The following is a 13153-nucleotide window of genomic DNA, read 5'->3' as shown; positions in this document are numbered from 1 at the left end:
ACAGAGACATGCAACCCTCGCTGCTGGTGAACCGGACTCCTGGCCCCACACAGGCCCTGCGAAGCTGGTGCGGGGGAGGGACAGAGACATGCAACCCTCGCTGCTGGTGAACCGGACTCCTGGCCCCACACAGGCCCTGCGAAGCTGGTGCGGGGGAGGGACAGAGACATGCAACCCTCGCTGCTGGTGAACCGGACTCCTGGCCCCACACAGGCCCTGCGAAGCTGGTGCGGGGGAGGGACAGAGACATGCAACCCTCGCTGCTGGTGAACCGGACTCCTGGCCCCACACAGACCCTGCGAAGCTGGTGCAGGGGAGAGACAGAGACATGTACACACTTGGGGAGCCCCCGGCCCTACAGAGGCAGTCCAGCCACTCTTTCCTGTGCTCCCACCCCTATTGCTGCGGGGAGGGCTAAGGAGCTGAGTCAGGGTCCAGGGGCCCCAAGGCATGTTCCAAGGAAGGTTCTGCCCATTCGCCACTCAGCACCATTCACAAGCCATGCCTGGCCCCGGAGGGTGGTGCACCCACACTACCAGAGAAGCACCCTACAGTCAGCATCTGACTTAAGGTCCTACAGCCCGCCACTGGCTCTCCTGGCTCCAGTACCAGGGCCCAGTTTCATGGGTTCACTTCCAGAATCTTAATGGACAGAACCAGGAGAAAGCTTACTTCCAACCCCTCATCTTGTGGCAAAGGAAACGGAGGTCTTGGGGTGAAGCCCAAACTCACACAGAGAGTTGAGGTGGGGGGATGCCAGGCAGAGGCGAGGAGGGCATACCCAGGGCACGTGGGGCAGGCCCCAGCCTGAACCCCACCTAGGGACAGGACAGAGCCCCCAGGGGCCCCTGGACCCCCGAGCCTGACTCGTCCACAGAAAAGCCCCACCTTTTCATGTGGACACATTTCAACCTCACCAAACCAGCTAATTATTGACAGTTGGTGAAGAGGAGATCTCACTTTTTCCTCCTGTTAAACTGCTCCTAATTAGTTCCCTGTCACCACGGCTGGCTCGCCCGCCCGCCGCTCGCCGTCGCGGTAATCCCGCTGCACAGTGTCTCATTAACCTTTTGCTCCTCTCCTGCCGCCTGCCAACAAGATGAAGACAAAAACAGATTGTCGAACAATGGCTCCGGCTTGTATGTGCTGCCCGGTTCCCCAGCCCCCCAAGCTCCCGGGGGAACTGCGGGGGGAAGAGAGGGGAATGGGGTGGGGGAGAGCCCAGAGGAATCGAGGGAGAGAGGCACAAAGAGAGACAGAGACAGAGTGGGCAGGGCCACGGGCGGGGCACTTGGCAAAGGTGCTGCCTCTTGCTGTGGGGAGACAAGAGGTTCATTAAACGGGATTGGAAATGCTCCCAGGTGGGGAACACTGGCTGTCAGAGCGGGAGGGACGTTCATCATCCCCAGGTCAGCCAAGCCCACGGGCCCGGAGACTGGACCTTGGACATCTCCCTTGAGGGACCCTAGGCACCAGCACGTGTGTGTGTGTGTGTGTGTACGTGTGTCTGGGGGAGGACAGAGCTGGCCACGTTGGCCTGGAGCCCAGAGCCCCAACCTCCATAGAGGGTAGGGCCAGAAAGGTCAAAACAAACCAGGCCCCACACGCCACAGGGCGGCCTCTGCGACTGGCACAGCCCTGGGTGAGCTCCAGCACAGCACCCTGCTTTATTTCCATCTTAGCTGCGCTGCCCCCGACATTCCTTGGTTATTGGGTTTCTATCTGCCTCCCCAGAACAGAGCTCCCTGAGAGCAGGGGCTATGACACGGGCCTCCGAATTACAAGGAAAGGGGAAAGCACCCCCAATATCTGCGGCAGGGATACAGATGGGCCCATCGCTGTCTGGGCACAGCCTGACTGAGTTGGCCTTGGCCAAGCCTTAACCTGTAGGCTCCAGGGTCCACCAGGACACACCCCACATTCCCTGTGACAGGACCGGGGCTCAGAAGGGAGGCCAGACCTTGCTTCCCCATTCTCACACTCAAGCTCCTAAGGAAGCTTCCTACCCAAACTGCTGGCCTATAGGCCCCCATCCCCACCTGACCTCAGCTCTGGGTTGGAGAACAAAGGCAGACTTCAGAAGGTCCCTGTGAATTGGACATGGATTCCCCATGAAGGAGGAGGGCTGGGGGAACACACTGGAAAGTTCCCACTGGCAAATTAGCAAGGAGCCCTCTGGGGTCCAGACCTGTGCCTTCTCACTTGACGGTAAGGTGGGGGTGGACTGGGAGGGCTCTCGAATCCTTCTGTGAACACAGAGCCCCTCCGTTATTACCAACTCGGGGCCTTGGGCACACTGCTTATATGCCTCAGTTTCCAGTTGTAAACATGGAGTAGTACTGGTCCTGCCTTGCAGGACTGTCATGTTCTGGAATCACACTTCACCACCATATCAACCAGGGCCCTCTGCTTACTGGACCCCAGGACCCCCGGGAGGCCAGGCCTTTCTGCCCTGGGCTGTACGACTCCTTCCCCATCACGGCCCTCTCCCCGGGCTCCCAACCCCCCATCTCACAGGACAGCGGCCACCCGATGTGTCCCATCCCTTGACCGTCTCACAGAACACTGGCGAGTGACACTTTCTTTGCTGTTCTCCAGTGGCTTCCCATCCCTGAGCTCATTGCTTGGAACAGAGACAGAATCCTGACCACCACTTTGCCTCCTCAGCTGCTTTGTCCAGCTACAGTCCCGGGCTGCCAAGCCTTGTCAGCCCCTGCTGGTCTCCTCCGCAGCAGCTCACTTGCAGGGAGCCCCCTCCTCCTCAAAACGGCCTTGTCCTCAGGGTCCATGAAAACGCTCATCAGGTTTCTCCCCTGGCTGCTCCTGCCCTTTTTAAGACAGCTTTTTTTCCTCCCATGGCAACCTCGACACTTCTAGGGCTTTAGTCTCCCCCATGCATCAAAGGTTCCATGTTCCCCCACCAAAATCTCTCCCCAGAGCCTGAGACTCATATATCTAACTGTCTAGGCAGCACCCCTTGATAAACAGGAGTACTCCCTTGACTTAAGGAATATTAGGAAGATTTAATACAAGGCACTCAGAGACCCCAGCCTGCTGCCTGGCCCAGTAGATGTTTAGTAAATGGTAGCTATAATTATTATCATTTGCAATTTTAATTTTAAAATTAGCACCATTTTAATAGGCAGAAACACTAGTTTGAAAAGAGTAGACAAAACTTTCCCAGCGATTGAAGAGGGGATTGAAGTTGTTTCCTCAACTTCTGGGGTTAGTGGGTTGGAAACCCCACACCAATCACTGCAGGCCAGCCATTCTAGGAACCAGTTCCTAAATTCCATCTCCAGGTCACCTAATTAATTAATTAGTGTGCCAGCGATTACTCCTATTGACAGCCTTGGTGGCTCTTGGCAAGGTTGGGTCAGCCCAAGCAAGTCCAGACTCATTGTGGCAAATCCCATTGGCTTCTGGGTTGTGAGACGTGATCCCCACACAGCAGAAGCAGCACCTCGTTAGAGAGAATTAATTGGGAGGAAGAAAGAGGGAACAAGGTCCTCTCAGCCTGATGGCCTTAGTGCCACAGGTCAGAGACAGCCCTCCAAACACCCCATAATGCACAGGCCAGCCTGCATTCTGTAGGGTTGATGCAGGCGAGGAGGAGGCTCTGAAAATCATGGCCCTACCCTCCTTTCCCAGAGAAAGTTCTAGAGATTTATTACAAAATGACTACATTCTTCTCAATCTAGAGAAAGAGGCGTGGGTTGCAACGAGATGGACTTTGGTTAGACACCCAGAACTAACTTCCACGCCTGTTTGTGGCAGGCATGGGGGAAGGAAGGAGCCTGGACGTCGCTCCCTTAGACCACCTCTCGGCAGCCAGAGCTGGAGGCTGGAGTGGCTGGACTGTGGCCATTTCTCTGTTACTTGTCCCAGAGCAGCACCCTCCAAAGACCTACAGCTCTAGACTCCACCACCACAGAGAGGCCCCAGCTCCCTCCTCTCTCACTGCCCCAGGGTAGGTGAAAAGAGAGAGAAAATCCCACGAAACAAGCAGATGCAACACCTCCTGGGAGCTCTGAACTGGAAGCCGGCATCTGCGGTGTTCTCCCACATCAGTTTCTGGCTTATCTGCGACTCTGGGCTGGACCCTCAGCTTCTCTGGGCCTCCATTTCCCCCCACAGAGAGCCAGGGGGGTGCTAAACTGGATGATCTTGAAAATCCTTCCAATGGGACAGGCTCCAGTTCCCTCGTGGGCTTTCTCTGCCCTGGGTCTCTCCCCTGTGCAGAGGGGTAGAGCTATGGGAGCTACTGGAGGCTTCTGAACACAGGGGTGCTTGCAAGCACCTGGAGCACTCAACTCGTGCCCAGAACTGCACACGCGGCCCAACTGCACAGAGATGCAGTTCATGACCATGGGGAGTGTGGGCTCAGGCCTTCCACATGGGGATGCTGGGACCACTAAGAAGTGCCCTCCCCGCTATCTTCAGAGCTTCCAGGCAACCTGGAACCCCCAGCTCCATTTAGAGTCCCTAAGCATCGGGATATAGCTGTTCAGCTTTGGGAGTGAGCTATAAGGTTTGGAAGGGTACCCCAGCTTTGTAGCAAGGCTGGGCCCGTGGGCGTGAGGATACTGCTTTCCATCCACCTGCCTTGGGCTGGCCCCCAAGACAGGAGCCCCTTCCCATTATAGCTTCCTCCTAAAACTCTGGGACTCAGTGGAGGGAAGTGACGCCAGTCCATACCCTCCTTGGGGCCTGGAGGCTGGGTCACTTCCTCCTATTTTAAGACCCTATGTCTCCAGTCCTTACAGTCTAGGTGTAACACCCAGGACCTTATTTTCACCTTCCTCAACTTCCCTGGGGGAACCTGTACCCCTCGCACTCCCTCTGGCGAGGACTGAGCAGGGTCAGTGCTGCAGCCACAGCCGCCATCTTCCCATGAGTTCAGTGGTCGTTCTTTGCCTCCATAGGTCTGCCTCTGCACCAAACCTTGCTCTTCTCACTCAGCTTGCTAGTGCTTCTTCACCCCAACCCAGCTAAGATTCTGGAGTCCTCTGCTCCTCCTGAACTCATACCAGCCTCCCAAATGGCTCACCCAGACAGACAAAACTGGAGCTGGCCCTGTATCTCTGGGTAGATGATCCCTGGCTACCCCCACAGCCCTGAACCCTCCCCCAGCCATCCCCTCCGCTGACCCCTGGCCCTGCCCTCCAGGTTCTCTGACTTCCTTGGTCCCCGGTCTCTCCTGCTCTTCCCTCTGAAGGTCTCCAGCCTTCTCCATGGCCCTCTGACTTCCCCTTCCCACTCTCCTCCTACCTCTGCTCAGTCTTGAGACCCCAGGAGCTATCAGAACAACTTCCTTAACCTCCCACCCCTGAACTCCACCCCAACCACATCTGCCTCCCCCTACTGAAGGGGAGAGGGGTCACCACACCGAGTGAATCCTCTAAACTGCTTTCTGTGCCCTGCCTCCCCCACTTCATGGACGTGCTCTTCATCCTCCCCCTCCAATGTCCTCCTTCTCTCCTGAGGTCTTCCCTTTGCATTTGCTCAAGCTCCAGTCTCTCCCATTTGTAAACAGTGAAAATAAAGCCTCTCTTGACCCTACATCTCATTCCAGTGGTGGGACTGCTTCTCTCTTTCCCCTTGGCTTCCTTTCTCTTCTCTCTTTTGCATCCCAAGCCTCTAGACCAAGCGGTCAGCCTGCCACCCCATTTCCTCACCCCCACCCCCCGCTGAGCCCCACTGATCCCTTGGGATGGGGTTTGCCTTCATGTCCAGAGATACCAATGACACTCTTCAACCTCACAGAGCTTGACCTCACAGGAAGGTCTGCTGTCTAAGGACGCCCCCACGTCTCATCCCACTTGGCTCTATCCCTACCTCCCTGGCCGCTCGTCCTTGGGCAGCACACTTCTGGAGGCCTCTATTCACCACACACTCCTTGACTGGTCCTACCCACTACCCTGGCTTCCATCACTGTTTAGGCTGGGGGCCCCTGCTTCTGTCCTTCCAGCCCAGGCCTCTCTCCTGGATTCTAGACCCAAAGCCAAATCCCACAGGGCACCTCCGTTCACGTGTTTCGCAGGCTCAAGCCCCATGCACGCATCCAGCTCCACTCGCTGTCCTCCCGCATGTCAGCACCTCCGTGTCTCCATCTTGTTAAGTAGTACCTACATCTGCCTGGTAGCCGGGCGCATATCCTGCCGGTTTCTTGTCTTCCCACCACATGCAGTTCTTTGTCAAATCCGGATAAAGCTGCTTCCTAACTCTATCTTCAAGGACCCACTTTTCTCCATGCTCACTGCCAACAGCCTGGTCCAAGCCACCATCCTCTCACTGGACGTGCGCCACTGCCTCCTGAAGGCTCCTTCTCCTCTGAAGCTGCAACCCAGCCTCACCATGCAAGCACAGGGACTATTCAAAATCAGGACTCTGGTCCTGCTCTGTACAGCTCTTCTGGTAACACTTACCCTCTGTGGTGGCTTCCAGCTTCCCAGCACCACCTGACCCTAGGCCCCCTTACCAGCCCCTCATCTTCCCCCTCTCCACCAGAAATGAAGGCCTCAGTTGCCTACCTTCACACCAGGTGACTTCAGCCTATGTGTCCCCTCACCTCTTACACGCCTGGGCAGCTCTAACCCATCCTTCAGGCCCCATGAAACGCCATGTCTCTCTAGGCACCATTTGGGCCCCTACTGTCCCCTCCCACAGCCGAACACCTCCCGTCCTCACACTACTCACCGTTCACTTGTTATTCCTTGTGTCATCGCTGTGTTCACTGCCTGACCTCGGCTCTTTGAGGTTAGAACCTGGGCCTGTCTCATTCATGTTCTAACCCCAGTGCCTAGTTAGCCCCTTGCTAAGGAGTCAGCACTAAGTATTGGTTTATAAATGACCAAACTGCAAACCTTCCCTGTCCTGCCCTTGAGCCCCTCCCTCCACTGACCTCTGACATCTGAGGGAAGAGGCTGATGGCCAGTGGCAGGGCCAGGCCGAAGGCTGCCAGGCACACAAGGCTTTGCACAGGGAGGAGCAGCCGGGGACGCGCCTGCAGGAGAGCTGTCCTGTGGAAGAGAGTGAAGGGGGAGCCATGAGACCCGGAGACAGAGTGAGCTGGCCACTAGCCACCACGCTGGGTCCCACTGGGCCCAAGGGCCAGTGCTAGCCAGTAGTCAAATAGCAATGGAGAAATTCTGTCTTGGGGACCTTCACCCATTGGCACCCATTTCCCCAGGCCCTGCCCTGAAGAACATTGCTGGTTGAACTCTCAACCACAGCTCATAAACGAGCACTTGTGGGGGCCCCACCCCACTGTATGTCCACTGTGGAAAGAAGACCCCGAATGGGGGAGACAATAGAGGAAGCTGCCGATCCCTGCTCCTGTGTAGGGGCTGGGGGGACCCCACGGGGATACAGCAGAGGAAGATGGTCCTTGAAGGCGGCACATAACAAATCACACATTCACGCGTCACGAACACGCATACACACATGTGCATAGCCAGGAGGGGATGATCCGCTTCTGGGTATGGGAAGATTACACGCCACCTGGTCAACTTTGACCCAAAAGCCACAGAGGAAGACAGGGACTTGCCCAAGGCCAAGGCCAAGTCTGCAGGAGGCAGGCAGGGCTGCTATCTGGACTCCTGACTCCCAGCAAGTGCTGTCACTGAGCTGCTCCGGCTCCTGCCTGTGGACCCTCTGACCACATCATCGCCAGCTAACACCCCTCTCTGCAACGAGTGTCAGGAGGGATTCTTGGACAGGAAAGGGGTATGAAAGCCTCCTCCCTCTGGGGCCAGGTCCCCAGCCCCATGACAGAACAAGCTCTCCAGACAGAGTGGGGACCATAGTGGTTGGCAGGTCCACCTTCACTGTGTTGTCCATCAGAGCATCTCGTTCTGTATAATCCACTGGGTCCTAGTGAACACCACAGGCCATCTACCTGGGGGAGGCCTGGGGTGGGATGCACCAGCAGGATGGATTATTTGCCAAGGGATGTTGGGTGGGTACTAACGCTGCCCTCAGGCAGTGTCAGCCTTCACTGGAGGAAGACCGGTTCTGTGGGAAGAAGATGGAACTAAGACTCTTGCCCTCCTCTCCTGGAGTAGGTAGGGGAGGCCCTCCTTGGGGCTGTGCCTCAGTGTGTGGGCAGGCAAATCCCACACCACCTGTAATTACCTCCAGACACAAATCCCAAGAGTGACTCTGGCTCTAAGGGGACAGCAGAATTGGGAGCAGTGGTTTTCAAACTTTGGTACCCAGGCTGGGGTTAAATCGGGCTCACCTTCATGAGATCCTGATTCTGTGGGTACCACACCTGGGAACCCTCCCTGAGTCTGAAACAGGTGATCCCCAGACCACACTCTGGGACACTGTGGCCCAGAATGTGCCTGCTAAGGTACCAATAATGATCCAATTACTTGTAAGTTCTATTCAGTAAAAGACGGGGACACACTAAGTGCTCAGTGATGGGTGTTAGTGTTGCTATTGTTACTGCCTTTGTTTCCAGCTGGAAGGAGGTAGATCCTGGTGGCTGGGCTGTCCCCCAGCCCTCCCCACTGGCCTAGACCCCACCATCTGACCAGTTGTTGAATTAAGCCTGAATTGATCTACTGGGGAGGGGAATTTCCACAGGATTAAGAGCAGTGGGACAGAATGGCCCAAATCAAACTCAAACCCTTCTGGCCTTCCCTCTGCCTCAGTCCAGGGGGCTTCTTAGGCGGTGCTGAGGGAGGAAAGGAATAGGCTGAGCTAACTCCATCTTGAAAAAGAGGGAAACTCCATCTTGCACTTTCAGTGAGCTTTGGACTACGTGCCTGGTAGAGTTAGGGGAAGCACACTGACTGAAACCGCCCACCCTGGCCAGGCTCTCTAGTAACCATTCACATGAATTGTTTTACGACAGGAGGTCTTGGTAAGGAATACAGAACTAATAAGCCACCACCAACCGGAAGAGTTCGGGAAAGGTCAAAAGGAGCCACCGCGTGTCTGTCCACTTCCCAGAATCGCTCTTGCTAGCATCCATCTTGGCTGAGCGATGTGTGTGCCACCAGGAAGGACTCTGAATCAGAATGATTGGCCACCTGGAAACTAATCCCATCACCAAAAAACCCGAGACTGCGAGCCACTTGGCAGAGCAGTTCTCCTGGGTTCCCTTACCCTACTCCTCTCCACCCGGGTGCCCTTTCCCAATAAAATCTCTTGCTTTGTCAGCACGTGTCTCCTCGGACAATTCTTTTCCGAGTATTAGACAAGAGCCTGCTCTTGGGGCCCTGGAGGGGAGGCCCCCTCTTCCTACAACAGCAGCAATGGGGATAACATACCTATGGCCGAACTGGCCTCCTCTTTTGGCAAAGATTTCCCATTGCCAAAAAGAATGTAATAATCCCCTACGCAGTCAATCACCTTTGTAATCTTTATGGCACCAATTGGTGTAGGCTACAATGTATAACCAGCTGACCCTTCTGATTATGAATCATGGCTGTGACCTGATTGTGTCTCCCTTTAACACTTTCCAAGGTTGGTTTAAGGAATTTGGGGATGTGGGCTTGAGCAGTACATTTAAGGTATATGAGGTTTTCACAAAAGTCGGTCAGGCTAAAAGGAGACTCTGCCTTGGGCCTGCTGGTGTAATAAACTGCACTCCACTATCTGCATTGTCCTTCTGAGTGAGTTTGTTTCCTGGAACGTGTGGCTACAACAGCGCCAGTGATAAAGAGCCTGCTTGCCATTTCAGGAGACATAGAAAGACTTGGGTTCAATACCTGGATTGGGAAGATCCCCTGGAGGAGGGCATGGCAACCCACTCCACTATTCTTGCCTGGAGAATCCCATGGACAGACGAACCTGGTGGGCTACAGTCCATAGAGTTGCAAAGAATCAGACATGACTGAAGAGATTTAACATGCACAACTTCTCCAGCAGGACCAGGAGAGGCAGTGACTGGGACCTCAGGCCCTGAGGGTGGCCAGAGCATGGGGACAGACAGGAGGGTGTGTTTTCCCTGGAGGCACTGTCCCTCCCCCAGGGTCATGGAGGGAGGTTTCCTCCCTGACAGGTGAGGGGCAGGCCATGGGTTCATTCCAGTGGGGACACTGGACAGACCAGCCCCCTCCACGTGGGGCTGTGACCTCCGCTCCTCTCTCAAGGTGGCTGGCTGAGGTCTTCACTGTACAGGCCTGGCTCCCCACCCGGGAAGGAGGCAGGCTCAGACAGCAGCCAACAGTGGGCTCTGAAGCCCCAGCCCGGGCAGGAGAGTGAACACAGCAGGACAGGGGGAGGGGTGGAGGAGAGGGAAATGGCAGGGAGGAATTGGAAAGGCAGCTGGGGGAGTTAGAATATGCAGATGGAGAGATGTGCGAATGCCTGGGAGAGAGGAAAGACCCGGATCCCAGGGACTGAGGGAGGCTGGGGAGCGGCCTCAGGAACTACCGTGGAGGGTGTGGTCTGAACCGCAACCAGCTGAGACCCGTCCTGGGAGGGCAGTGAACCCAAGGCCCCAATCGAGGGCAGGGACGCAGGGCTGGAGGAGAGAGCCCCACACCTGCCTCTGAGTTGGGGGGATCACGTGGGGGTATGGGGCTGCTCTCCCAGCCCAGAGTCCAAAACCAATTTCCTCCCCAGGACGGTGGAGCTGGAGTGTGAGCCCCGACCTGAGAGGAGGGGTAGTGGAGGGTGAGGGGAGGGTGTGCAGCTCCTCAGAGGGGTGCCCTGCTCTGGTGCTAAAGGCTTCTTGGCTTCTGACTTGAGACTCCTTTCCTTTCAGTCTCAGAGACGGGACATCTGAACATGCCCCCCACCTGTGCTATCCTAGCTGGACACCCAGGGACCTCGTCTCTGAGAGCTCCCCCGGAGAGGAGATACTGAGGCCCGCCACACAACAGCTTGTCTCCCCATTGTTGTGCATTCCCTCAGCACTTGGAGCAGTTTTACTTTGCGCTCCATTAATTTGCAAGTAGGCTGCTTTGTAAGTGTTCTTTTGTCTTTTTTCCCTGGCGGTCCTGACTCCCTCACCCAACCAGGGCTCCCAGGGTCGAGAGAGTCGAGAGTCAGGCTGCCTCCCCCAACAGCCTCCTCAGCAGAGGCCCCGTCATTAGCACCCTGCATGGGAAGGCTGTGGGGTGCTCGACAGGGGGGGCCTGCTGGGTGGTGCAAAATGCCGAGCTGTAGCAGACCAGATAGTCAGGGGGGCGGTGCAGTGGTTCTCCAGGTGGGAAACTGACGAGCCAGACCCGGAAGCGGAAGCGGTGACGTGGAACCCCGCCTCCAGGAGTCTCTGTTGGTGCCTGCGCAGCCCGGCCCCCACCTCTGTCTGGCAGTTCCCTTTGTATGTGAGGTTAGTTATGTCTCTGAGGGTGCAAACTGAGTCTTGCCCACCTTATATTCCTGGGGCAATCCAGACTGGACTCTTTCTCTTCCCTCAGAGACCCTCCCACGAGCTTTGAGAAAGGACCAACCAGATACAAGGCTGCCTACTAACCCACTAACCTACCTGCCTTCGGGGCTTTTTCAGGACTCAGAGCTGAGTCAGACTCGGGGTGCCCGTAGTCCAGGCTGATTCCAGGCCAGGATGTTCAGAAGTGGAACAATCTCACCCCATCTCCCGTGAAGCCTCCAACTCATGGGACACTAACCACCACTCCACTTACTGCAAACCCAGTTCAGATGTCACCAACAGCCATCACATACATTTTCCCTCTGCAAATTTCAGGTTCAAGATTCAGTCGCCTTGAAGACAGAAGCCCCCCTACTTCCTCTTTGCCAGGTGGGGTCCTTGTGTGCACTTGTAGTCACTGGTATTTGGGGACAGCTTCAGGTCACCAGAGAGTTATGTCTACAGGGTCAGGGGCACCAAAGCAATCACTTCCAGGATTTATTTTTGCAACTTCTAGAGGAGATTAATTTTCTTAAATCTCAGTGTTCAATATGCCATCCCCACTCAGGTACTCACTCTCACCCTGCACCTCCCCTCTTCCAGGGGAGAAAGGGATCAGCCCCATAGCTGGACACAGGGCTCCTTTTCTTCTCCTAGGCTTGGCTCTCCAAGGTCCACACAACAGGCCCAATCTTGCCCCCAAAGCCTTCCTTTCTACCAAATCCTATCTTGATCTCAGAGTTGGCTGCAGCCCCTTTCCTCTGGACCAGACCCCCCTCAAGATCACCTTGACCCTGTTCACACACTGCTGGGTCCCACCCGCAGCTGACCTGTGTGTGGGTCTCCCCCTTTATCAAAACACAAGCTTTCTGAGACCAGGTCCCCAAATTTGCTCCTCCCTTGTCTCTATATGGGGTGGATTCCAAAGACGTGATTATGTGCTGGATCCAAAAACCCAAAACGCAGCCAGTGTGGTAGGAAGAGCCCAGCTTTGCAGTCATCTTCCTGGGTCATGCTTGGCTCTGCCATTTCCTAGTGAGTGACTGTAAGCAGATGATACACAACCTCTTTTTGCCTTCCTTTCCTCATCTGTAAAATAGGGATACCATACTGACCTCATTGCACTGTTGTGAAGGTTAAATGAGATCATTCATTCATTCAACAAACACTGAACATCACTATTTGCCAGGAACTATGCTAGATACTGTGCCAGGCAGAAAACAAAAGGAATTTACCCACCTCCATGGTGACTCAGATGGTAAAGAATCCTCCTGCAATGCAGGAGTCTTGGGTTCGATCCCTGGGTTGGGAAGATTCCCTGGAGAAGGGAATAGCTACCCACTCCAGTATTCTGGCCCTGAGAAATCCATGGACAGTGTAGTCCATGGGGTCACAAAGAGTTGGACATGACTGAGTAACTTTAAAAACAAAAGTGTAGATGACATTCTAGTGAAGCAGACAGATAATATACAGCTAGAAAAAGAATCTCAGATATTGGTAAGTGCTGTGAGTAAAAATAAGTCAGTGTAGCCAGGGAAGGAGTCCTGGTGGCTGTCATTTCAATGGGGTGGTCAGGGAGGGCATCTTTGAGGAGATGGCATTTAGGTAGGGACCTGGCTGAGAGAGGACTGGGATGTAACAAGTGTTTAATAAGGGTTTGATGCTAATTGTCATTTGGTTTGTGAGAATAAGAAAGTCCTCAAACTGGGGAGAAGCCCCTAACCTACGCCTTCCATGGAGTGCCACCAACCCCATCCTTGTCCTACACAGCCCCAAGCCCATCTATAGCCTTGAGGTGCCCCCTTCCAGGCTGGGCCCCCA

At 55.2% G+C, this 13153-nt stretch overlaps 1 protein-coding gene across 3 annotated transcripts in view; it reads right to left on the bottom strand.

Annotated features, from left to right (window-relative positions):
• SFXN5 (sideroflexin 5) overlaps positions 1-13153 on the bottom strand; it is a 126644-nt gene that overhangs the window by 11981 nt on the left and 101510 nt on the right. For 2 of the 3 annotated variants that reach the window (XM_005212505.5, XM_024998802.1), the window contains one exon: positions 6905-7022. In XM_005212505.5, coding sequence (XP_005212562.1) covers positions 6905-7022 — 118 coding nt within the window. 3 annotated transcript variants of the gene reach the window in all.

Source organism: Bos taurus, chromosome 11 (genome assembly GCF_002263795.3).
Source record: "Bos taurus isolate L1 Dominette 01449 registration number 42190680 breed Hereford chromosome 11, ARS-UCD2.0, whole genome shotgun sequence".
Lineage (NCBI taxonomy): Eukaryota > Metazoa > Chordata > Mammalia > Artiodactyla > Bovidae > Bos > Bos taurus.
The sequence above is the reverse complement of the archived record's forward strand: the minus strand, read 5'-3'. Positions and strand labels throughout refer to the sequence as shown.